This window comes from Hippopotamus amphibius, chromosome 8 (genome assembly GCF_030028045.1).
Source record: "Hippopotamus amphibius kiboko isolate mHipAmp2 chromosome 8, mHipAmp2.hap2, whole genome shotgun sequence".
NCBI lineage: Eukaryota > Metazoa > Chordata > Mammalia > Artiodactyla > Hippopotamidae > Hippopotamus > Hippopotamus amphibius.
This window is the reverse complement of record NC_080193.1, coordinates 70,005,061-70,029,807: the sequence shown is the minus strand read 5'-3', so window position 1 is coordinate 70,029,807 and position 24,747 is coordinate 70,005,061. Positions and strand designations below refer to the sequence as shown.

At 39.5% G+C, this 24,747-nt stretch overlaps 1 protein-coding gene across 1 annotated transcript; it reads left to right on the top strand.

Annotated features, from left to right (window-relative positions):
- Window positions 1-4,250: 4,250 nt before the first annotated feature.
- On the top strand, window positions 4,251-5,704 carry RPRM (reprimo, TP53 dependent G2 arrest mediator homolog). The gene has a single exon (XM_057746928.1). The coding sequence runs from the start codon at window positions 4,472-4,474 to the stop codon at window positions 4,799-4,801; it is 330 nt and encodes a 109-aa protein (XP_057602911.1). The 5' UTR covers window positions 4,251-4,471; the 3' UTR covers window positions 4,802-5,704.
- Window positions 5,705-24,747: the final 19,043 nt, after the last annotated feature.

Sequence of the window (24,747 nt, the reverse complement as noted above, 5' to 3'; positions counted from 1 at the left end):
ACAGCCACTATGGAGACCAGTATGGAGGTTCCTTAAAAAACTAAAAATGGAATTACCATATGACCCAGCAATCCCACTACTGGGCATATACCTGTAATTCAAAAAGACATATGCACCCCAATGTTTGTTGCAGCACTATTTACAATAGCCAGGTCATGGAAGCAACCTAAATGTCCATCAGCAGATGAATGGATAAAGAAGATGTGATACATATATACAATGGAATATTACTCAGCCATAAAAAAGGAACAAAATTGGGACATTTGTAGAGACATGAATGGACCCGGAGACTGTCATATATAGCATAGTAAGTCAGAAAGAGAAAAACTAATACTGTATAGTAATGCATATATGTGGAATCTGGAAAAGTGGTACAGATCAATCAGTCTGCAAGGCAGAAATAGAGACACAGATGTAGAGAACAAACATATGGACACCAAGGGGAGGAAGCAGGGGGGCAGTTGTTGTGGGATGAATTGGGAGATGGGGATTGCCATATATACATTACTAATAAGAAAAAAATATCAAATTGTACACTTTAAAAAAAAAATATTGAACAAAATTTAGCCTTTTTTTTTTTTAATAAACTATTGATGCCTCCTCAGGAGCTACTGCAATATATTTTATTTGGTAACTATTTTATTTAATAACTATTCTCAGCTTTTTCCATAGATTAGATCAATTCTTTCAACCTCCTATGAAATATCATCCCCTTTTCACAGAAAAATAAATAAGGCACAAAGAAGTAAAGGAACTTTTCCAAGATCATACAGCTAGTAAGTGAAGACAGCAGGATTCAAAGTTCGTGTCTTTACACATTTTTCTAGACTCCTAACCATCTAAGAATGTTTGTCTCTATATTTAACATCCCCAAACCAATACCGTACACTCTGAGAAAATCTGTGTATGTTGCTTAATGTTTTATTTTGTTTTCCCTTCTGGCTGTTACTGTTATTCCTTGTGGTTGTAAAAGCACCTACCTCCAACCATGTTCTCCTCTCCAACCCACCTGCTGATACTGATGTCCTGTCATCAAGAAAAAGAGATAAAAGGGAGAGTTAAAACTGTGTGAGACGTTAAAATGCATAGATTTGAAAGAATTTGAGGGATCTAACCTCAGGAGAAAAATATATGAGCGGAGGTATTTAGCTTTCGTGATATCTATTTTGGTGGTCTGAGGCCTCATTTGGCTTATTTCTGGCTTTCTTCTTGCGTTCCAGGTTCTGAGTCTGCCTTTATGAAAGAATGTGAGTGCTGACTCTTACTCCTACTTATATTTGTGATATAGTGTAATTTTTATTTTTTTAAAAGCGTGCCCAAAGTAATAAATATATGTCTGATATTCTCTTTTTAAAAATACCTACTTACTATTTTCATGATATACAGAGAGAGAATCAAGGAAAAGACTTTTGATATTGAAACGGTCCAGTCCTATATCAAGATTATTCAAACTACAGATCCAATGACTATTGATCACAGATGCCCATCAATATCAGCCTGCAGTATCTTCATAGAATTTATTATATGCCATATATTTTCGGGAAGGAATAGACAAATGTTTCCTTCCTTGTGTAACATGTATATAGTGAAATGCTGAGTATTTAACTTTTTGAAATCAAACATTCTTTCCAATAAAGTTGGAGAGGTCACTAGTTAAGTAAATATAATAGTGAGTCATTGTATGTATCAAAATCCTTTTATTTGAAGTGAATTATCAATGCATTAGCCCATTTCACACCACCTTCTGTTTTTCCAGAAATTCCATTTTTCTATGTCGTAAATAATTTTTTTCCACATCTCTAAGATTTTCCTAGGAAATAGGTGAATAATGGGAGTAAAGCTGAGAGAAAAATTTTCACTCAAGATACAAAAGGGTTAGATAATTTCCGTAGAAAAGCTCTAGCCATCCATATCCGTTTATATCTAGTAATGAGTGGTAAATGTAAGTTTTGTATTAGGTTTATAGTTAATTTCCATCTAAATACTCCAAGTAATTTTATTCAACAAAATCAGGCTAGAGGGGGCAGGAGGAGGGGTATAAAGGAAACAAAACCACATTCATAGATCTGAACCAGCTGATGGGAACAGCCAGTACCTTATCCACAATTTTGTGGCTGTTAGTATTTAAAAGCTGAAAGAAAATAAGGTCCAGGTGTTACATTATTTCTTTTAAGAATATACTCCTCAAATCTAGAGGTTTAATGATACAAAACTTCCACTGAACTCCAAAATGTGATCATTTTAACAATGACTTCTGACTAAAACAGTAGTACTGTTAATATCAATAAATATACTCAAAATTCTGAAATGATTCAATTAACACTTTTAGAACTTTCTGTAACTGGACCTTACAAATGTACTATAGTTCTCTTCGGTTTTTTTTCACATAAAGAAGGGGCTCTTATTTCTAATCATCCGCACCCAACTTCTACTAAGGACACAATCCCACGCAAGTTAATATCCCTGGAAGCCGACCTCTATTTTCCACCTTTTGCTTTTCTAAATTCCTACTAGTTGCTTCTACCATTCATTGCAGTACTGCTTTATATTATCCTAAATTCTTCTATAGTTTTTTCACATATGCATTACGTTTTACTCTTAAGTATCACCTGTATTAACTAAGATAGTCTGATTATATAGTGAGATTTAAATGTTTTTTCCAATCAATAAATAATAAATTTGTCCAAAGAAGAAATTATTGGGAGTGGTGCATTCTTCAAGGCAATTATAAGCATGAGAAACCAGAGCAACAAACCAGGTGAAATGTGGATGAGACTCAGAAACTTGGGTCTTCAGCTATTAAACATGCCTCCAAAATAAAAATAGCTATTTAGAAGGGTCTAAACTTACTGAAGCTGATATGCAATCAACATCCAAAAGTTGAAAACTCTTCAGTAAAATACAGTGCACTGTTTTATTGTGGCCACAAAGTAGTACAAAAATAAGGAAATCTCTGAACATGTTGTCAATAATATTTGGGGAGACAAAAATCAGAGGGTTTAATAAGCAAATATAATGGAATTGAGAATAGAGTTGAAAATGGCAAGACAGCTACTTTGTTTTAACAGATATTTAGTAAATGTATTCTATCAAAAATTTGGACTGGGCTTCAAGTTACTGGTTTCCAGCTGTCACAGTTGAAAGAAAAAAGGAAAGAAGGAAGCAAGGAAGGAGAAGAGAGGGGGAACGGAAAAAAAAAGGTAGAAAAGATTAAAAAAAAAAAAAAAAGGAAGTATTCTTCTAGAGTCCAAGAAACAATCTGACAGGTTTGTAACATTTCATTGAAATCAGAAGCAGAATCATAACGGGCTGAAGTCTCAATCAGTCCCTAAAACATCTGTAGTTTTGTTTAAAATGACTAAGGTGAAATACATCAGCTTACGGAAAATGGGGAGGGCTTCCAGCAGTTGGCCCATGTTCTAGGTGACGGATGGTGATGAGCAATTCCCTTAAACAACTGATTTACTGCCAACAGAGAAAAACATTGGAAGCACATCCAAAAACTCATTTGCAATTGAGATGACAAGGGTAGCCATTTCGCCCACCTTCCCCTCCCGTCTCAGAGAGGTGACCCTCTTCCTGGCAATCACCTCCACACGAAGGTCACAGAAGAACCCCTTCTTCCCCTACCCCCCTTTCCTTTGCCTCTAAAGTCACTATAAAACTTGCCTTACTCTGCGATCGCTTCCTCTCTCCCTCCTTTTCTTCTTTCTCTCCTTCCCTCCCTCCCAGCTTTTCTTTCTTCCTTCCTAAAATCATTGCTTTTTAAAAAATACACCCCGGCATCACTAGAAATCCGTCGCAAGCGAGACAAAGTCAGGTGCATTCAGCAGCACCATCGAGCACCTGCGATTCATCGCCACTTTCCACTTGAGGGAGGTGAGAGGGGCGGGAGGCAAAGGACACACAGAGCTAGTGTGACCCAGTTCTTAGGAAACTTTCAGCTGGTCGCAACCCTTCCCCTACCCAAACCCTTCAATCATCCACCAAGCCAGAAAAGTACAGTGACCTCTGCCTAGGCTTTGGAGTTGGAAAAAAGGCGAAGCACAGAAGCAAGAAGAGGCTCGCCCCTTTGCTGCCCCCACCGCCCAACGGCGGCGGGCGCAGAGCAGCGGCGCGGCCGGAAGGGGCCGCTGTTAGCTCAGCGCTGCCGCCGCACCGCCGCCGTCCGCACCTCCCACGGCCCAGAGCTAGCCCAGCCCCGCCAAGTTCCAACAGCCCCCAGTCGAGCGAGCGCCGGGAGCGAGCGCCGCCCGGGCAGCAGCAGACGGCGCAGACCAGCCAGGCTGCGGCGCGCGTCGGAAAGGCTCCGGGGAAACTCTCACGGCCCCGGGGACTCTGGAAAGGAGAGAGGGAGCCGTCCTCGCGCGCGCAAGTCTGCAAGTGAGCGCTCCGCTCACCTGTTCCTCTCGCGCCAGCGCCATCCCACCCCTCGGACCCGCGCCTCCGGAGGCGCCCGCTCACTCCTGCGATGAATGCGGCGCTGGGCAACCAGACCGATGTGGCCGGCCTGTTCCTGGCCAACAGCAGCGAGGCGCTGGAGCGCGCCATGCGCTGCTGCACCCAGGCGTCCGTGGTGACCGACGACGGCTTCGCGGAGGGCGGCCCGGACGAGCGCAGCCTGTACATCATGCGCGTGGTACAGATCGCCGTCATGTGCGTGCTCTCGCTCACCGTGGTCTTCGGTATCTTCTTCCTCGGCTGCAACCTCCTCATCAAGTCCGAGGGTATGATCAACTTCCTGGTGAAGGACCGGAGACCGTCTAAGGAGGTAGAGGCGGTGGTCGTGGGGCCCTACTGACCGGTCCCCGGCCCCCGCGGCAGCCGCCCCACGCCTCCCCACTTCGCCAGCCGGGCCGCGCCCCCTCACCATCCGAGACTGGGCGAAGCAAACCTGTCGGAGTCAGTTATTTCTCTCGACTTCCGCCTTTCGCGATGAAGCAACCCGTTTCTCGCTCGCCCTCTGAAAGTCCCCAGGCCTGGCTGTAGGAGAAGACAGCCCTGACTCTGGACTCAGCAGCAAGTGGCAAGAAGAAGGCGATTAGGGCGCAGAACTTTGGAAGCTGCCGCTAGGGCGGGATGCGGGGACACCGACCGGGCCAAGTCTCCTTTCCACCCGCAGGTGGGCCAAGCTCTGGGGGCAGATGGAGAGGGCGGGCAGGGAGAGACCAACGGCACCGATTGCCCGGTGACCGGAAAGTGACCCGCGGATACGCCACTTAACCGAACTAACGCGGACATACAAATTCGTGTCCGGGTTCGCGCCCATTGCCTCCCGCTCCTCCCAGCTCTGGCAGGAGGGGCGAGAAAATACCTTTGATTGATTGTAACGTGCCGTTTTAAGGGATTTTGTGTTTGTTTGCTTGAATACAAATATTTCATAAATCTTTTTCCGCCCTAGTGACCTGTTTGCCTGCTTGGGGGTTAGAGTTTTGTGTGGGAGGAGGGGTGGGGGGAAGGGGAGCTTGCGAATGTGAATGGGGTGAGTTTGTTCTTTTACTGAATTCCCAACCTGGTCTTTGGGGATGCGGGGACGGGGGGACTGGCACTTCAGCTGGCCCCGGGACAAAGACCCGGGACAAACTCCCAGCTCGCGACTGCACGGTTTACGCCACAAAAGTGCTCTTGACACTCGTGACACCGATTTGACTTCCTTTTTTCCTTATTTAACATTTCCTTAATAAATGCAACATTTAAGTGTTTTGTTCCTGGCCTCCTGGTGGTCATTCTGCGCTCCCGGCAGAAGGGAACGGGCGACGGTGAAGACTCCGGTTACCGGTCCGGGGTGGAATTCGCTTTTGGAGAGCTGCTATTCAACTCGTGGATCCTACGCAGGGACGAGGGTGGGGGCGAGACAAAAGGCCCAGGGACAAGGACATGGCCAAAGCCTCAGGCACAGGAGCGTCCTGGAGGCAGCGTCCTTTGTTTTCCCTTAGAGTTAATGTTTTATATTTCATTTAGGCTCAGCTCTCTGAGCCAGGCGAGACGACGGGAGGCCCCCGCGGGAAGATTACACTTCCGTGCAGGGCTCCGGTGGGAACACAGGGTTACACCGCTAATGAAAGGAAGAGACGGCTTGGCCAGGCTTCAGGGAGGGCGTCTTTCCCCTAACCAGCGTCAGCAAGCCGGCGTCAGGATGCTGATCAAAAGAAAAAAAAAAGGAAAAGGAAAAGTAGCTCCTAAAGTACATAGTGACGCTAATTCTCCCTGGGGTAAACCATTGTTATTAAAACAAGACATGCATTTTCTTTGCAATATTACGTTTTCTAGCTCAAGGGTGAAATTAAAAGAGAAACCCGGCCTAAGTTATCAGCCCCAGGCTGGGCCAAAACGTTCAGAGGAGTTAGCCGAGGTCCTGAATGTAGGAGATGTGTGTTATAACCGAAACTGGGAAAGTTGGGCTGGAGTGGAGCTACAGATGGTCTTTGGGCTCAGAAATTGAAGGGGATTTGGAAAGAAAAACCTGGAAAACCGTGAATGTGAAGATAACCCCCAAAATACAATAGCTTCAAGCTTAAACTTGACAAGAGGTTTTGAGCAGTTTATTTTTACACCTGGGGTAGGATCCTAAATATTTTCAAGAATAGAAAGAATCCTCTACTATGCTATAGCAATTAAAGGCTTCACAGTAGCAGATATACAATGGACTAAAATTAAAAAAACAAAACAATGATGTGTTCCATTTAATTGGGAAGAGGCACCGCTGGTATAAATACTGTCAGTGACTCAAGGGTTGGGATCAAAAGGTTTGCGTGTCCATTAACATCCTATACACTATAAAGTGTCTATTTCACTCCCAAAGTAAATCTTGTCAGGAATTATGACCTAGAATGGTTTTTTGAGTGCTAATAGATATCAGGCTTGAAAAAGAAAGGATTTTGAAGTTTTGCCTATTGTTCTTTTATTTTCAGCAGGTAAGGGTTTGCTTGTTTATTTCTATCTGGGCAGGGGAGCAGGGTCAACATGTAGTCAAGAGTGAGTCATGGAAGACAGTTTACATTTTCAATGAGTAAGATAGGAAATTGAGACGTCTTATTTTGTAGACAGTTTCTGTGACACCAAGTTAATCTGCTGGCTCCATGTTTCAAAGGAAAGAAACAAAGCAGAACAACCAGTGGACTCAGGGACAGACCAGACATTTAAAATTAAACTCAGCTTTTTGTTTTTGTTTTTTGTGGCTGCATATCTGCTGAGGGTCTCCTCTTCCCACAGATTTATTAGCCCACAGTGAATTCAGTGCTCTGGTGGAAACGGACTTGGGATCAAACACCAGTCAGCTAGAGTGTGTAGGAATTTTACACTGCGCTCTGCTGTGTACAAGGAACCTGCTTATAGTGAGTTTCAGACACAGAAAGATCTCAAACCTATAGGTCATTTTGTATTTGTATAGAACAGAGGTTTCCATTTAAAGCCAAATTCCTGAAAGTTGAGAGAAGGGCCAACCCAAAGACCCCCTACTACTCTCTCCTCTACTAATACTCTTTTATCTCCACTATCATTACGATCACTCTCCATTATTTTTCCTCTTAATACTTCACACCGCTTTTCTCTTCCCTGCACCTCAAAAGCAAAGTTTACAATTTATCCTCATCTCAATTATCCAGATTTATTCTCTTACCACCAGAAACTGTGATAGACAAATCAGAACCTTAGTCCTTAGACAGAAGAGACATGAACAGAGTTCTGTAACCCATGATCTATTATAGGGAAATGCACATGATCTGAAAATATCGTAGCCCTGGGGATCATTTCCTGCCAAAAACTCTTTTCTATAGCCCTTAGATCCATTTGTTACTTAGAGAGATGCCAAGTGGTTCTGGTTTTTACAGATGAGGCAATGTGTGCAAGAAGCTTTATACACTACCTATTCCCCAGTGGCCACACAGCAACAATTTTCTAAGGCCCCACACCACTCCCTGTCTCACTCTGCCTTTGACTGCCTTTTTTCCTGATCGTAACAAATGCATTAAATGAAACTTTTAAATCCTGCCTAGAGTTTATGGTATGTTGATCCTTTCCTGCAGATGTGCTACAAGGAAAGTAAGTTTTAAAAGTCACTTTCTGGGTTTCATATAGAAAGTAATGTCAGCCTTAAGAGACTGGGAGTTGAGAGGGATAGATGCAAACAGGCAGATTTTATCACCCCACACTTATGTCCACCATGTGGTCAGTAATCAGTGGGAAGTCCTGAGAGAGAGAGAGAGAGAGATGGCTTCCTGTAAAAGCTCACTGGATCTGGCATGTGGTCCATGGGGAGGCAAACTGATGCTTCCTGAAACCCTTCTGGAAATACAGCAGAAACAGAGAGAGGTTTTTGTGAGACACAGCAAGTGGACTAGCAGGGTTGTAACCCCTCTCAGGCTGTGCAGACAGCTACTGATGCCTCTGAGCTTAACTGGGTGGCCTCTACATAAGTAGCTTAGCCAATTGTTAATGATATTTTTCTTAAGATTGTTGTTACAAATCTTCCCACTTTCTCTGAAAATGTAGACGTGTTGAACACCTTGAAGGCTGCTTGAGGGAAATCTAAACATAAAGGTCATGCTACTGCGTTAAATCTAAGGCTCCTTGTGCCCATTTTCTGATTTTCAAGCCACCCTGTCTTCTCACTGGATCCTGGGTCAGTCCTGTCATTGTGTATTCTGAGTGAGGGAGAAGAAATCATACTGGACTATGATGTAAGGAAGTCTGGTTCTGGTCTCTAAATAACTGAATGGCATCAGCCCTAAAATGAGGAAGATAGATTCTAAAAGAACATTCCTAGTCTATGATTCTGTTGAATTAGTTTGTTTAATATTTCCTCATCTTTTAAGATGTTTCTCAGCTCACTTCGATAGGTACCTTAGAAATATATTTTGTCATTACAGTCTTGGTCCTTTAGGTGGGAAACACCCTCCCCCTAAAGTCCAGTGCTCCTCAACTCGGCATATTATTTACAATAGCCAAGGCAAAATTTCAGACACCTAGTCAGGTCTAGGTACACAGCCGTTTCTATGCTGACAGATCACACATCATCGAACCAGTGCCTTAAATATCCCAGATCTCTGTGTTCTCACTGGATGAAGCAATAAAAGGAAAGCCCAGTGAATTGGGGAGCAAATAACCAGCAAGTGTTTCCTCTAAGTCCATGTACATTTAGACTAATATGCATTGTTGTTTATAGAAACTTTTTGGGTGTTCAAAGATTAGTTAACAGCCAAATTTTCTCCTCCAAAGCATTTTTTTCCATTTGAGCTTCTGCAAGAGCACACAGCAGCTGTTCTGCGTGCAGTTTAAAGCCTTCCTTAGCCCTGTCTTGTCACTTTGGGGGTTGCAATGCCAGGAAAGGATTCCAGGGTTCAGTTTGTTCTATAAGACTCAAATCTAGTTTGAAGGCCTATTGAAGCAGTAAGTCTACAGCAATACCCCAAACAGGAATCAATAAATCTTTTACCTACCTGCCAAATCCCATTTAGATATGTGCACAATAGCTCAAATGGGATATGTTTTAAAGTCCACTCCAACAGTAGTAATTGTTTCCTGATGTCTGAATTTAAAGGCTCAATGGTTAACTACTTCCATGGCCAATATCACTCTGTCCTTCTTTCCAGATATTTTTGTATTGTTTTAAATGCTTGAAATGTTTAAAAGTCCAGGATTAATTTTATAGCATCAGCTTAGATTTAAAAATTCTTAGAAAGTATAGTTCAGGAAAAAATAAAGTATATAATATTATGAGTGAGTCATGCAACAGTTCTGGTGATCATAATAAAATAGTCTAAATTTATTACTTATATTTGAGAAATTCAGAATATATCAGAGGGGAGCTGTACAAGGACTATTATTGTAAGGATAACTAAATGCATTTTAAAATACTCCTCAGTAAGCTTGCAAACAGTGGCTTACTTCCAACTCAAATATCAATACATACTAAATGAGAATTAACAAGTTATATTTTCATTTATTTGACTGTTTATATATATTTTGAAGGGATTATGGGTAAGTAGTTTCCTTTCCTAAATACATGTAAGCGCTCGGTTGGGAAAATAGTTCTGAGTGGGTAAATGTAGGCACAGAGTGATCAATATACAGAAGGTCAAACCATCTGTGATAATGTTGGAACAAAACTCTGCCCTGCCCCCATTTTAAAACTGATTTCCATTAGATAGTAATATTTTCTGAACTTGTAATTCAAACAATTAGATAGTATCTGTCAAGCACCATGTGTATGTGGTACAACTTAATAGTAAAAAAATGAGGTGATTCCTATTCATCTGAGCCATGAAACACAGGCACAGATACACATACATAAGGGAAGGTATATGATCTATCCACAGAGTCAAATAATAAAGAAACTGTTTCTAGTCACTATTTCTGGAAGTCATAGTGAGATCAGTATACATACCTAATTATGTTATAGCCTATGCACTGACATGGTTAATTACAGGAAGACAATGTTACCAGTTTTTTGGGTTTTTTTTTTTCCGTATTTACCTTCTACTCTCACCAACTCCTCTCTCGTTATGTCCTCATACTCCTTCCCTCACCCACATCTAAAGATATGCTGCCCTGAAAGAGTCATTGATTTTTATCAGGCCAAGAGTCCAGATGTCTGATTGCTTTGGGAAAAGAATCCCTCTGGGATCCAGAGTGTCTCTTTGGCTTTATTTATTTTCCTATAAATTGAGCGGGATCATGTAGTTCATATTCTAAATAGCATTGATTGAGGCAGGAGCGCATGTGCACACTCACATACTCTGTTTCTCATTTTGTATACTGATGAAACACATCCATTTCACTGCAGACTAAATCTAGGTATCACATAGTCTCCAGTTCTTTGTTTTACACTATTTATTTGCTTACAATACAACAATGCATAGAAAAAGTTGCAAGTAAATACTCCCAAAATGTTCAGTAAATAAGATTTATAGGAGGTGCCTGGAGTCTTACAATACATCTATATCTTGAGATATATGTTTCAATCTTCATCTAAGATTTGGAAAGAAAAAGAAACTAAATCCCCAAGGGACAGAAAAGTCAAAGATTATATACTGTACAAGCTTGGAAATCTTTAAAAGCTAAGCCAAGAGAAATGAGAGGGGACCCTAAATTTGACGATTGATGAAAGCAAAAAGAACCTATCAAGTTAAGTCTCTAGAAATTGACAGGCAGATTCTGAATTCTCAAAACAGTGACTAAAATTTTTCCATTTAGAGGACTTAGTAAAAGGATCAAAGACTACTGAGCTCAGCAATGTGAGAAGAATGTGGAAGACTGCTAATTCCTTTTCCGTTTCTCTCTTCTCTGCAAACTCTTGGACTAATTGCAAGCATCCTGTTAGCCAGCTCAATTTTCTTGTACCCAGAGGTCAAAGAGGCCTTGCCAGATCTTCTTATCTTTATCATCAATAAATATGTATTATTTAGTATCCATTATGGCATGACTCTGCACTAGGTACTAACTTAGATCTTGGAAGTTGAGTGCAGAGTATCATGGAATTTAAAGGGGCCTTCTATGTTTCCACCCTATCTTCTGCTTGATATGTGCCCATGTGTCCTTGGAGATCCAGCTGTATGAGCAGTGCACACCTGTGACTTTTCTCCTTACGGATGAAGTACCCTCCATCCTTCTCTATATTGATTTGGGGGACCTGACCTGCATAACTTAATTTGACTTTTCCCTGTCTTTAGGCAGCATACATAAGGCTCACTGTACATTATATATTCAAGCTCAAGATGAGCGTGAATGTGGAGGCCTGAAGAAAATACTCCGAGTGAATTTCTGGAGGCTACTTATATTTTTCTACAAATTCGGGTTGGGAATGAGTATTTTACTCACTGCCCTTACCAGGAATTTTCAATGTATGAATAATTAACAAAAGGATCAAGTGTGAAATTCCCGCCCCTCCAACTTCCATAGATGAGCTTTCTAAGAAAATGATCTCTCATTGTTTTAAGTAACATGAATATCTTCTAAATTCATGAAATGTTCAAGCGAGAATGGGCTGGATTAGTTAAGACTCTCTGGGTCACAACCAACATAAGCCCAATTCAAGCTAATTAAAAACAAAACAAAACAATTTACTGATTTGTGTGACTCCCACGACCAAGGATAAGGGTGCTTCTGCTGTTTGAAAAGCTGATATATGATGTTACCAGATTCTGCCACTTTGTCCATATTTCAGTAAAGCTCTTTCCACATGGTAGGAAAAAGAAAAGAAGAAAAAGTGATTTCCATAGGCTCACACGCACATCTTGCCATAGATACCAGTTTAACAACCATAGCAGAAAAAAATTGTCTTTTCCTGGGCAAACTCTGGCCTGTTTGGGTCATGTATCTATCCCTGAACAAATCTGTGACTGGGGTAGCTGCCAGAAGAAGGGTGTGCTCAGCCAATACCACCCATGTGGTGAGAGGGGAGAGAGCAAGAAGAAATAGAGTCAGTCCAACTTCCACAAAGAGTCAAACCACAAGGCCACGAGTCCTTACATGAGAAAGAGATTCTAGCATCAGAAGAAGTAGTAGGGATGTTGCTGGATGACCTAAAATGATTGTCACCTCATTCAAGGAAACCAAAGTTAAGTTTTCTCCCCAAGGTTCTACACAGCCACCCAGTGGTGAAGCCAGTAATGGGAGCTGCACCTCCTGACTCTTAATTTAATATTCCTTTTAAAATTATTTACTCTATTTATTTTACCAACAATCTTTCAGCAAGGCTCAGAAGCCTTTTATAATTTCTTCTAAGAGTCCCTGTGTCTGAGCTGCTGTAGTTCTAAGAGCCTGGCCAACAGCCTGGATTTGGGGGGGCAGGCATTACCACCACCTTGTACCTGGTGATGTGAATTCCTACCAGTCATCTGACATCTCTGTTTGTTTATGAGAATAAAATCATCTGTCCTCCCTAGACCAGGCAAGGCATAAAAAAATGTCTCCAAGATGAGATGGTACATTTCATGTTAAAAATGTCTTTGATATGATAAAGTAGTACTAGACAAAATTAGGCAGATTCATCTGCTGCAGGACCTGTCTTCTAGGCTTCTTGACTCTCCATGGAATAGAGAAAATATTTAGCATTTCCCTAGTTGATCCGACAAACTCACTTTGATGGAGCCTCTCCCATGACCCATCTTCCTTGGAAATGCTGCTGCCCTATAGATACATGTGATATTTTTATTACCTTTCTTTGAATCCTTCCTTATTCTGTTCCTTAACTGTCCCTCATCTAAATTCACTCTAATCCAGAGAGTTGGCTTAGCTTTCTTATCTGTATAGAAATTGAATTTTCAGTGTTCATTTGGGGGGGTTTCCAGCTGCTATGCCTGCTCTGCGCTTCTGACTTAGGGAAATTACCTTTGTAACTGTGACTAGCTGCTTCCCAAGTATCTTCTCCCCCCATGAGACTTGTACCAGTGGGCCTTTTCATTCTCATTCACAAGTGGGAAGAGGAGCTGATGGGGTGGCTCAGAGAGGAAATCTATCAACCATAAAGACTTGTGTTTAGGAGCATGTTTCTCATATGGCTCATCACAACAGGTAAGCTCATCTCATCTTCAGGCTTCCAACTGTGAAAGCCTGAATCTGAGAACTGGAAACACAATGTTCACAGTAGAGGGTCTCAGCATTTGCAACATACATAATGGCCTCTAAGCCACATTTATTCAAATATAAAAGCACTCCCTGTTTTTGGCAATGTATCCCCTTTTTCTTGGCATGATGGCTTTCCTATATTTTGACTTTTTTTCAGGAAATGGCAACTTTAAAAATAAAAAACAAATTTCAATAATTAATAACATAAGCCATTGTGCTCTAGAAATTTAATTTACTTTGAGGTTAATCTTTGATTCATTGCTTTATATGCAATAGCTTGATTATGCAGTTTTTGCTCAGTGGTAGTTTTTCTAAATCACTTTTTGTTGATTTCTAATTTCCTGGGTTGGTCTTTGGTGTCTAGTCTTTTCGTACCAATGTAGCACAATACATTATACAGTGGTTTACAAAATCTTGTTCTTACTATGATGTAGGAAATAATGTACTACCCTGGGTAATTTGAAGAGAAATCTGGATCCAGGCCTAGTTGAATTTTCTTTTAAAAAATTAAATATCTAAGTTTTTATATTTTTTCAAAGAATAATAAATGCTTCTTTAATTGATATATAGTTGATATACAACATTATGCTGGTTTTATTTGTATTAATAGTAATTTGACATTTGCATACACTATGAAATGATTGCAATGATAAGTCTAGTAACTATCTGTCTCTAAAGTTATTACAATATCATTGATCATATTCCTTATCCTGCATGTTACATCCCAGTGGCTTATTTATTTTATAACTGGAAATTTGTACCTCTTAATCCCCTTCACCTGTTTTGCCCAACCCCTATCACTCTCTGGTAACCACTCATTGTTCTCAATATCTATGAGTCTGTTTTCATTTTGATTTGTTTGCTTCTTAGATTCCATGTAGAAGTGAGGTCACATGGTAATGTCTGTCTGATTTCTTTCACTTAGCATAATAATCTCTAGATCTATCATGTTGTCACAAGTGCAAGATTTCATTTTTTATGTTGAGTAATATGTTTGAATAATTGTGATATATATATTATTGTGATATGCATATATATCACATCTTCTTTATCCATTCATCTACCAATGGACACTTAGGTTGCTTCCTTATATTGGCTGTTATAAATAATGCTGCAATGAACATTGGAGTGCATATATCTCTTCACATTAGTTTTTATTCTTCTAATAAAGAACCAGAAGTGAAATTACTAGATCACGAGTAGTTCTTTTTTAGTTTTTTGAGGAAACTCCATACTTCTCTCCAAGGTGACTGCACCAATTTACAATCCCACCAACAGTACAAAGGGCTCTCTTTTTACCACATTCTTGCCAACCCGTCATTTGCTGTCTTTTTGATGATAGCAATTCTGACAGGTGTGAGGTGGCGGTGGTGTTTCATTGTGATTTTGTTTGCATTTTTCTGATGATTAGTGATGTTGAGCTTCTTTTCATGTTACTTTTGGCCATATGTTTGTCTTCTTTGGAAAAATGTCTATTTCAGGTCCTTTGCCCGTTTTTCAGTTGAGTTGTTTGTTTTTTGATGCCAAGTTTTATGAGTTTTTTGTATATTTTGGATATTAACTCCTTATAAGATATATCATTTACAAATAACTTAAATAACTTCTCCCATTCAGTAGGTTGTCTTTTCATTTTGTTGATCGTTTCCTTTGGTGTACAGAAGCTTTTTAGTTTGTTTATTTTTGCTTTTGTTTTCCTTGCCTGAGGAGACAGACCCCCCCCCCCAAAAAAAAATATATTTGACATCCAAGACTGATGTTAAAGAGCTCACTGCCTATATTTTCTTCAAGGAGTTTTATGGTTTCAGGTCTTACATTTAAGTCAATAACCCATTTTGAGTTTATTTTTGTATATGGTTTGAGAGAGAGTCCAGTTTCATTCTTTTGCTTATAGCTATCCTATTTTCCCTACACCATTTATTGAAGAGGCTGTTTTTTCCCCATTGTATATTCTTGCATCCTTTGACATAGACTAATTGACCATATGGGTGTGGGTTCATTTCTGGACTCTTTTTCTCTGTTTCATTGATCTATGTGTCCATTTTTGTGGCAGTACCATACTGTTTAGATTACTGTCTTTATAGTATACAATTTTAAGTCAATGATCTCAAGTTAAAACATGTTCTAACAACCTACCTTTTAACTGCCCACTCTCTCCCCTTTAATGTTTTTGACATCATATTTTACATCTTTTTTTCTGTATCCCTTAATTACTTATTGTGGATATGGATGATTTTAACTACTTTTCACTTTTAACCTTCCAACTAGCTTTATAAGAAGTTGATCCAGTACCTTTATTATATGTTTGTCTTTAACAATGAAATTTTCTTTTTACAATTTTCATATTTCTATTTGTGGTCTTTTCTTTTCCACTTAGAGAAGTCCCTTTAACATTTCTTATAAGACCAGTTTAGTGGTACTGAACTCTTTTAGCTTTTGCTTGTCTTGTAAATCTCTTTATCTCTCCTTAAAATGTGAATGATAACCTTGCCTTGTGGAGTGTTCTTGGTTGTAGGTTTTTCTCCTTTCATCACTTGGTATTTGTCATGCCACTCTCTTGTGGAGTGACTGCAAAGTTTCTGCTGAAAAGTCAACTGATTGTAGTATGAGATCACTCTTATACCTAACTAGTTGCTTTTCTCTCACTGCTTTTAAGATTCGGTCTTTAACTTTTGCCATTTCAACTACAATGTATCTTGATGAGAATCTCTTTGAGTTTATCTCGTTTTGCACTCACTGTGCTTCCTGAACCTGGATGTCTGTTTTCTTCCCCAGATTAGGAAAATTTTCAGCTGTTATTTCTTCAAATAAGTTCTCTGCCCCTTTCTCTCTCTCTCCTCCTTCTGAGACCTCTATAATGTGAATGTTAGTACACTTGAGGTTGTCCAGAGGTTTCTCAAACTATCCTCATTAAAAAAAATCTTTTTCTGTTCATCTTAGGTGATTTCCACTACTCTATCTTCCAGTTCACCCATCTGTTCCTCTGTATTATCTAATCTACTACTGATTCCTTCTATTGTCTTTCTTATTTCAGTTATTGTATTCTTTAGTTCTATTTGATTTGTCTATATATTTTCTAACTCTGTTGAAATTCTCACTCTGTTCATCCATTCATCCCCCAAGTTTGGTAAACATCTTTATGATTATTATCTTGAACTCTTCATCAAATAGATTGCTTATCTCCACTTCATTTAGTTCTTTTTTTTCTAACTTTTGTCTTGTTCCTTTGTTTGAAACATATTCCTGTGTCTCTTCATTTTGCAAAATCTCTCTGTTCATTTCTATGTATTTGGTAGGTTGGTTACATATCCCAATCTTCAAGAAGTGGTGTTATGTAGGAGACTTCCTATAAGGCCAAGGAGCATTCTCACCTCTAGGTTTGCCCCATATGTGGGCTGTTTGCTCCCTACTTTTGTGGTGGGGCTGACTACCATAAGTGTTGGGGTAGTTGGGACTGGCCTCCGGCCTGGTTGGGTACAAGGCCCTGCCTTGTGCAGTGGCTGTGGGCCCATTCGTATGTGGGGCTACTCCCCACGTGGCTGGCTGTGGAGTCTGGTGGCATACAGCTACCTTGGGCCTACTGCCACAAGGCGCAGCGTCCTTGCACAGTCCAATGGCACGTAGCTGCTGTGGACCTGCTGGTGGGCAGGGCAAGCACGAATAGGCTAGAGGGAGGATTCCAAAATGGCACTTGCCAGTGCCAGGCTCATTGCAGTAGAATTCCCAAAACTGTCTGCCACTAGTGTCTCCATTCCCAGGGGGAGTGGTAGTTGTCTCTTCCATCTCTGGGAGGCTCTCCAAGATCAGCAAATGGGTTTGACTCAGGCTCCTTTCAAACTACTACCCCTGTGCTAGGACTCAGAGCATGTGAGGTTTTTGCATATGCCCTTTAAAAGTAGAGTCTCTGTTTCCTTTAACCATCCAGCTCTCCCGAATGTAAGCCATACTGGTTTTTAAAGCCAGATATTCTGAAGGCTCATCTTCCTGGTGCAGGAGCCCTGAGCTGGGAAGCCAAATGTGGGACTCAAATCCCTTGCTTCTTGGGAAGGACCTCTGTGGTTGTGATATTCCTCCTGTTTGTGGGTCACCGACTCTGGAAGGGTGGGTCCTGACTATACTGTGTGCCCACCCTCCCCTCCACCTGACACTTTGTGGCTCTTTATCTCTTTAGTTATGCAAAATTGTTTCTGCTAGTCTCCAGGTGGTTCTCATAGATAGTTGCTCTGCAAGTAGTTGTGATTTGAACTCACCTGGGAGAAGGGGAGTTCAAAGTCTTCCTACTCTGGCATCTTAGCAACAATCCCAATAAATGTGTTTAATGTTTCTTTATTAAAAGTTTCCTACTATTTAGAATATTTATAAGTAGAAACTTCTAGAGTTGCCAAAACAACTCTGGCAAATATGAGATATATCACTTTAAAATGATAATATATAAAGAACCAAACTGAAAATTTACAATTAAAATGTATTCTTGGTTTTAAAGAAGCTTGTGTTAAAGGATTCCTTTAGCTTTTAGACAAACATCTACTTAAAAATTACAGTAAATCCACATTTATCTTTTGTATGAGACTGCACACCTCAAATAGTATAATACAGAGATTAAATTTTATTGAATTCTTTGCAATTGTTAAGTGTATTTTAATTTCCCAATGTCATACTTCCATTCTACAAACCAAATAAAGACTTCACTGACTATTAAGACAAAGAAAAGCTACTCAAAGGATGAACATTTGCTATTGGTACTGAGTTTCATTTTATGCTTAATGTGCTATGTAGTGAAAGAAAGAAAATGTTAACAGTGTTCCATGATTCAATGATTTTCGAGATAAAAATATTTTCAATTTACAATTCTGTGGATTCCTAAAGAGTGTTGTAGAACTTGGAAGAGTGCTTATGAGAAAGGTTTTATGACCACCAAGGGCACTGTCTTCTTAGAGTGTGGGTTACCTGGCATGTAGCAGTCACTTGAGAAAGGTTGAGTGAGTTCAAAATTTTAATATTCTCATTATTATTTTAATGAAATTACATGCCAGAATATTAGGCCATTCTATAAGCTCGTCTGACTTTGTTCTATCATGTGTTTTCAATGAAGATAAGTTATTATTTTAAGAGAATCTTACTTTCACACTGATTCCAAAGCACTTAAACACAATACAATATATTCCTATTTTTTATATTCTCTTACTGTTGTCTTCTATTGGATTATATTATTTGCACAGCTGATCTTCAGATTCTGCTCATGGAACCTGGGTAGGCATCACCTCAATTCTTGCTGATTCTTGTCCTCATCATCCATTCATGTGTGTGACTGATAACAACTGCTAGTGTTAATCATGGCTGTTACTTTGCACAAGGTATTTCAAATGTCTTACAATTCTCGAAGTTGCTGCTGTCCCACTCCCATAAATGAGAAGATGGAGGGGCTGAAGGTTAGTAACTTTTCCAAGGTCACATTGTTAAAATGATCTTGTGCTATGATGTGAACCCAGATCGGAAAGCATCACAAGCCAAGAGCATTTTCAATATGTCATCCTGCTAATTCTTCTGGTAACAAATTGACAGTAAGGAAAATTTCAACTTTCTCACATGCATGGTGATTTGTCATTAACAACTCACCCCTACAGCTTTGAGTAATGATTTCACATAGAGGAGATGCAAAGCAATTTATCATTTTGGTAGATTTAGACTTTGCTTGCAGCAGATGGCTCTAGGAGGTGGAAATGTGGATTTCAGGAGGCAATTCAAAATGAGCCTCAACTTGTCCAATTAGGTAGCCTTCTTACTTGGAAATGCATAGAGATTTAAACTTATCTTTCTCTTTGAATTCTATAATTGTAAAAGCCTCTAGTGTTCACTTATTTCATGTTGCTCCAATAATTTTTCATTCAAACTCTGCCTACAATATAGTTTTGACTAAAATATTTTATTCTAAAATGTTGGGGCTTATTTAGATGATATCAACAAATGTACTTTAAGATCAAAAGACTTTTTTTAGACTGGTCTTGCTTACAAAATGATAATAAAGTGCTTTAATAGCACTTACTATGTATTTGACCCTGTGCTAAGCACTCTCCACGTGTTGGATCACACAGTCTTCACAGTCATCTTATGAGGTAGTTTGTATTTTCATTTATGAGGAAACTGAGGAGTAGAGGGGAAATATATTGATTGACTAAATCTGGGTACCAAAAGATTCTGAGAGATTTTAGTAATAGTCTGATTTTAACAAGATAAAATTTAATCTGGAAAAACACGAGGGTCTAAAACAACTGTGCAAGTATAGAATGGGGAAAATGTGGCTTATCAACAGACCATAAATATAAGAGATGTAGAGTTTTGTTCAAGAAGACTCTCTAGAAAGGTCAATGAAATACTGAGATTGCGAAAGGAAAAAAAAAAAAATAGTGTGAACTTAGTCTGCATTAATGGAAGCAAAGAATCTTATAAGGGGGAGGCAAGAGGCCAACTCTCCTGTTTCTAGATTTTTCCAATTTTAGAGTGGTTCTGGCCTTAATGCCTTGTTTTTAAAAAGTTGTAAATAGATTCGACGTATTCAAAAGGAAACAACTCTGCTGGTAAAGTTTGTAAAACCATGTTAGATGAAAAATGGTCAAAAGAGCTGGCAGTGTTTACCACTGAAGAAAAATAAATAAATAAAGCTTTGGGGATAATAAGATAGCTGTGCTTCAACATTTGAGAAACTGCCACAAACAAGAAGGAATACTTTTGCTTAGTATGAATTCAAGTAGTGAAACTGGAAACAGCGAGGAATAGAGGAAGCTACATACAAAGAGAACTCAACCCTTAACAAGCGAGATTTTTCTAGTAGTTTGAGCTGTACAAATACGAAGTGAACTGCCTTTGGAAAGAATAAATCTCTTGTTTCTGAGTGCCCATTCAGCAGGGATATTCCAGGAGATTCAAGAATTAGATGGTTAGATTAGATATGTGAGGAACCTTCCGATCTTGTGCTTTCATTATTCTCAACTCTTTTTGGGGGGGACAGGAAAGCACAGGCACCTGGCAGGTGGCTCTGCTGTCAGGCTCAAACAAGCAGCAGCCTGCTTAGCGACTCTGGAGAAAGCCCACCTGAGTTACAGCATTTTGGCAGAAGTAACCAGACCCAAGGTAGAAATAGGAAGGCTGAATCCTCCTCTCACTCACAAGCCTGCATTTTCTCATAACTCCCCCATTGTGCTAAAACCATCTTTCATTATATCTTGGCCATAAATACAAGTTTCTGATCTCAGCTCTAAATGGATCACTCCTAATTGGTTTGTCTAGAAGTTACACTCAAAATGACTTTGAAATGATTGTACTCAAGCAGGTGCAGACATAGCCTCTCAGCTTCCTTCAAGTTCAAAGGCTAGTTCTTACATTAAGCTCCCTGCCTCTAAAGAAAAACAAAGCTGGTTTGGGGGCAACTATTTATCCAAAACAAAAGGATCCCTAAAGTACAGACTTTCATGGATTTAACAGGATTTTGTTTCCTTACTGTATGGGTGAAAGGTGTTAATGGATAAATCATTCTTTCTAATGCAGCACAAGATGTGGTCTCTGCCACACTAAATAATCAGATATAAGAAAACTTTCATTGTTTCTAGGGAAGAAAATTTAATACTTTTATATCTCAAGCCTTGAGAACACACACAGAATCCAAGCCTGTAATTATAGCATTGTGTTTCAGAATCTGCACAGCATTGCAAAGAACACAGTCACTGCTCTGAAGGAAAGATACAAGGTTTTTGCCAGTGTGCTGTCAAATTCCAAAATACCTTTCCACAATACTATAGTTTAGTTTGTCATGCCTCCTAAAATTTCCTTTAAAATAGTTTTTCCAACAAGAGTAATGTTTTAGAATAGACTTCTTTCCAGATGGCAGAGAAATGCTTAGTTGACACAGATACAGTAGAGACATGAAGACCACCTTTCTGAATACAGATTGATTTTGTTCATCTCATTGGAAAGAGAGGAGGTAATAAATTTCACTGTGCAGGAGACTACTCATTCATCCCGAATCAAAATCAGTCCTGTTGGAATTGTATCACTGTGCTGCTTGTCTGACCCCTGGCATAAAAGCCTTAGCTATGGGTTTTTTAGTACATAAATATCTATTATAGTTTTGAGAAAGTTTATGATATTCTCCACTTATCATCTGCTTTTTATTATTTATTTCAGTAAAGAAAATGTTATACACTTAACATTGGTTAAATGTCTTCTTAATGGCATTATGTTTTACATTTTATGGTAAAAGGAGAAAAATCATTGAATCCTAAAACCTGAGTTGCCTGTGTTTCTAGGTGACACTGCTCTTAAACACACCTTGTTATCAAAAATGTCCTGACCTAATTTTACACTCTCGTGTGCCCTCTCATGCCTGTATTCCAAAGTCACTGCAACTGGCATTGCCATCTTATGATCTTGCTTAAATATTCCTTGCTATAATATAATTTCACATCCTGTCCTCGGAGTGGCCTTTATTTTGAAATTCTGCCAAGAACACCATCATTCTGAGTGCTAGAGTTTGATTAAACATAGCCTTAAAGAATGTCTTTCAAAGGATATATCTCACCCAGTTGCCATTTATAAAACACAAAGTAGCATATGCTTTGAAATGACAATAAATCATCTTCAAATTTAGACTTAAAAATAACAGATGATTTGGTGTTAAACTCTGGTGGGGAAAGAAATGCTTCCTAGAAGGAATCTTGTGGTTCATCCATGTCCTAGATCTCTTGGGTGCCTGGAAGCACAGTGGTTGGGTGGGAGAGGATCTCAGATATCTGGCTAACAGAAATAACTGGTACTCTTGACTTTCTCAGCCATGCTGAATCTTCAGCCCTGAGGCCCTCCACCAAAGGCTCACTTCTGCCCAGTTTCAAAGACAATTACAGAATATTATAGTAGCTCCTAGAAGACCAGCTGGTGAGATGTTACAATACCTGGTATGTCCAAGGTGATGCCTGGACAATCCTGAGACCAGAGAACCACAGCTTTTCCCCTGAAGTCCACTTGTTTGTCTAGTCTACATGGCTAGTTTCTACCTGGTGTCCTAGCTTCTGCTGCAGAATTGCACTGATCCTGATACTCAGCCAAAATTTTTCTCTCTCAGGAAGCTGGAACTTTGTTTGGATATACTTCTAGCTGTTGCTGTGACCATCTAGTATTGTGATGCTCTTTATATAGAGCATAATGTTCTTTTGAAACTACTTCAATTATGTCTCAACAATTTTACAGCACATGCTCTGGGGTACTTAAGATAGTCAGGATCAACTCAAGTTAACCATATTTTTATGGACACGGGTATTTGGACAGCTGATGGCTCCTCTCAACTAGAGCCAAAATTACAGTTGAATTAGCTTGTTGGTAACTCATTCCCTATTCCTTTTCCATTCCCCTGATCTGTTATGAAGACCCCAGTGCACTTTTCATCCGGGGCTCTATATGTATGGCATTCTGACTGATAGGAATCAAAATAAAAAGGACAAATGTAAGGCTGAGAGCTACATCTCCTCATGTCAACTGTACATTTGTGCTGCTTTCTCTACCTGCATATTCAGTGAGATCCTAGGCAACTAACAAAGTGTTCAGAGAGAGGCTAAGTCTTCAGACACAGAGGCCAAGAAGATGACTTAAGATGCTATTTTGGTCCTGAATTTGAAGAGCACCGAATATGGCCACTCCCTTAATACACACTTGAATTTTGGGTGGGTCAACTAATAAAAGCTCTTAAAAACATTACTAAGATAACATTACATTGTTCTTCACTACGTAATTGTCCCACCATACCTCAGGGCAAGGTTAAATCACCTTTTAAATTATGTATCATTCTGTACTCACTGGCTCACTCATCTTTTCCATTCCCTGGGTTAAATCAAGAATTGATTTTATGTGGAAGAAATTCCTAGAAGGAAAGAGGGTGAGGCCAGAAATTATATCTTTAGAGAAACTTCTTTCCACAAGATATTTAAGAGTAAAAAAAATCTTTGGTGTAGAAATATTTCATTAACTTTTATGTGAGGAGAATGAATCATAAGATTTCTACAAAATATTTCTAGGGGCCTATGAAAAGATACATCTACAGTTTACATGTCAGCGATTAGGAATTATGGATTCATGCAATAGTATTCTGACTTACCCTATTTATGAGCCAGGACCATAAGGGATGCTCCATCACTTTCATATTTATAGATAAATATGCCAACCTCCATTTTTTCATTGCGAGACAAGTCTTTTGAACAGTGACAAATTTGAAATCCCTTTGGGCATGGAGGCTCAGTAGTGTGGCTCAGGGAGTCTAATTTAGGTTGCATTTCCTTTGATTCTAGGGAATTGGGAAGGTGAGTGTAAAATAGCTTTCGTTCCTAACACCAGTTGCATAGATTTACTTCAATGATTGATTAAAAGATCACATGGTTTTGCTAAGCACTGCAATGCTGCATCAATCTTCAAGAGAGCTGAAACTACCATTAATTCTGCCCTGCTGTCTTAGGGAGAAAATTCTGAAAGACTGCATAGAGTCATTAACAAGCATAAGCTGAAATAAAAGTTGCTTCAATTGCTGTGAAAATTGAAGCTATGAAAAGAAGCAGGTCCAACTAAAGCATTTCACAGTATTCTTTTTTTTTAAGGCTTCATCTATTTTATTTGGTCAATTAAATTTAAATGAAGAAATACAAATGATTACTATAGCTAATAATTAAAGGCATGCTTACTTTGGAAACATGTAACCTTCAAGTCATTTGAGATTTATTTTACCCTGCTGTTTTATGTGTATGGGGGTGGGAGAATGTCAATTATTATTTTCTTTATTATTTTTAATTACAGAAGAATTTGTACTGCTATAAAAGTTCAACAGGACGTAGAAGGTTATAAGGAAAATAGTGAAAATCTCCACCTGCTGCCTAAAAACTCTTGGTGGCGGGAATGCTTCTACAGTGAGAGTTTGGCATTTAAAGAAAGTAAGAGAAGAAAGAGAATGATTCAGGTAATGGCAGATACAAATTTCACTCTACAAACTCAAGCATGCAAAAATGATAATTTTCTTTTTTCTACAGCCACTTAACCTAGAGTGGGAGCTTCCGTACTACTGAATAATTTCTTCCCCTCGATCAATCCCACCTCTCTCCTCAGAGCTGGGCCCACGGTTGTGAGCTTGCAAGATGCCAAGGCTTTGGGAAGAGC

Excerpts from the sequence above, each read along its gene's own strand:
- RPRM (XM_057746928.1), top strand. The coding sequence starts at position 4,472 with ATGAATGCGGCGCTGGGCAACCAGACCGATGTGGCCGGCCTGTTCCTG.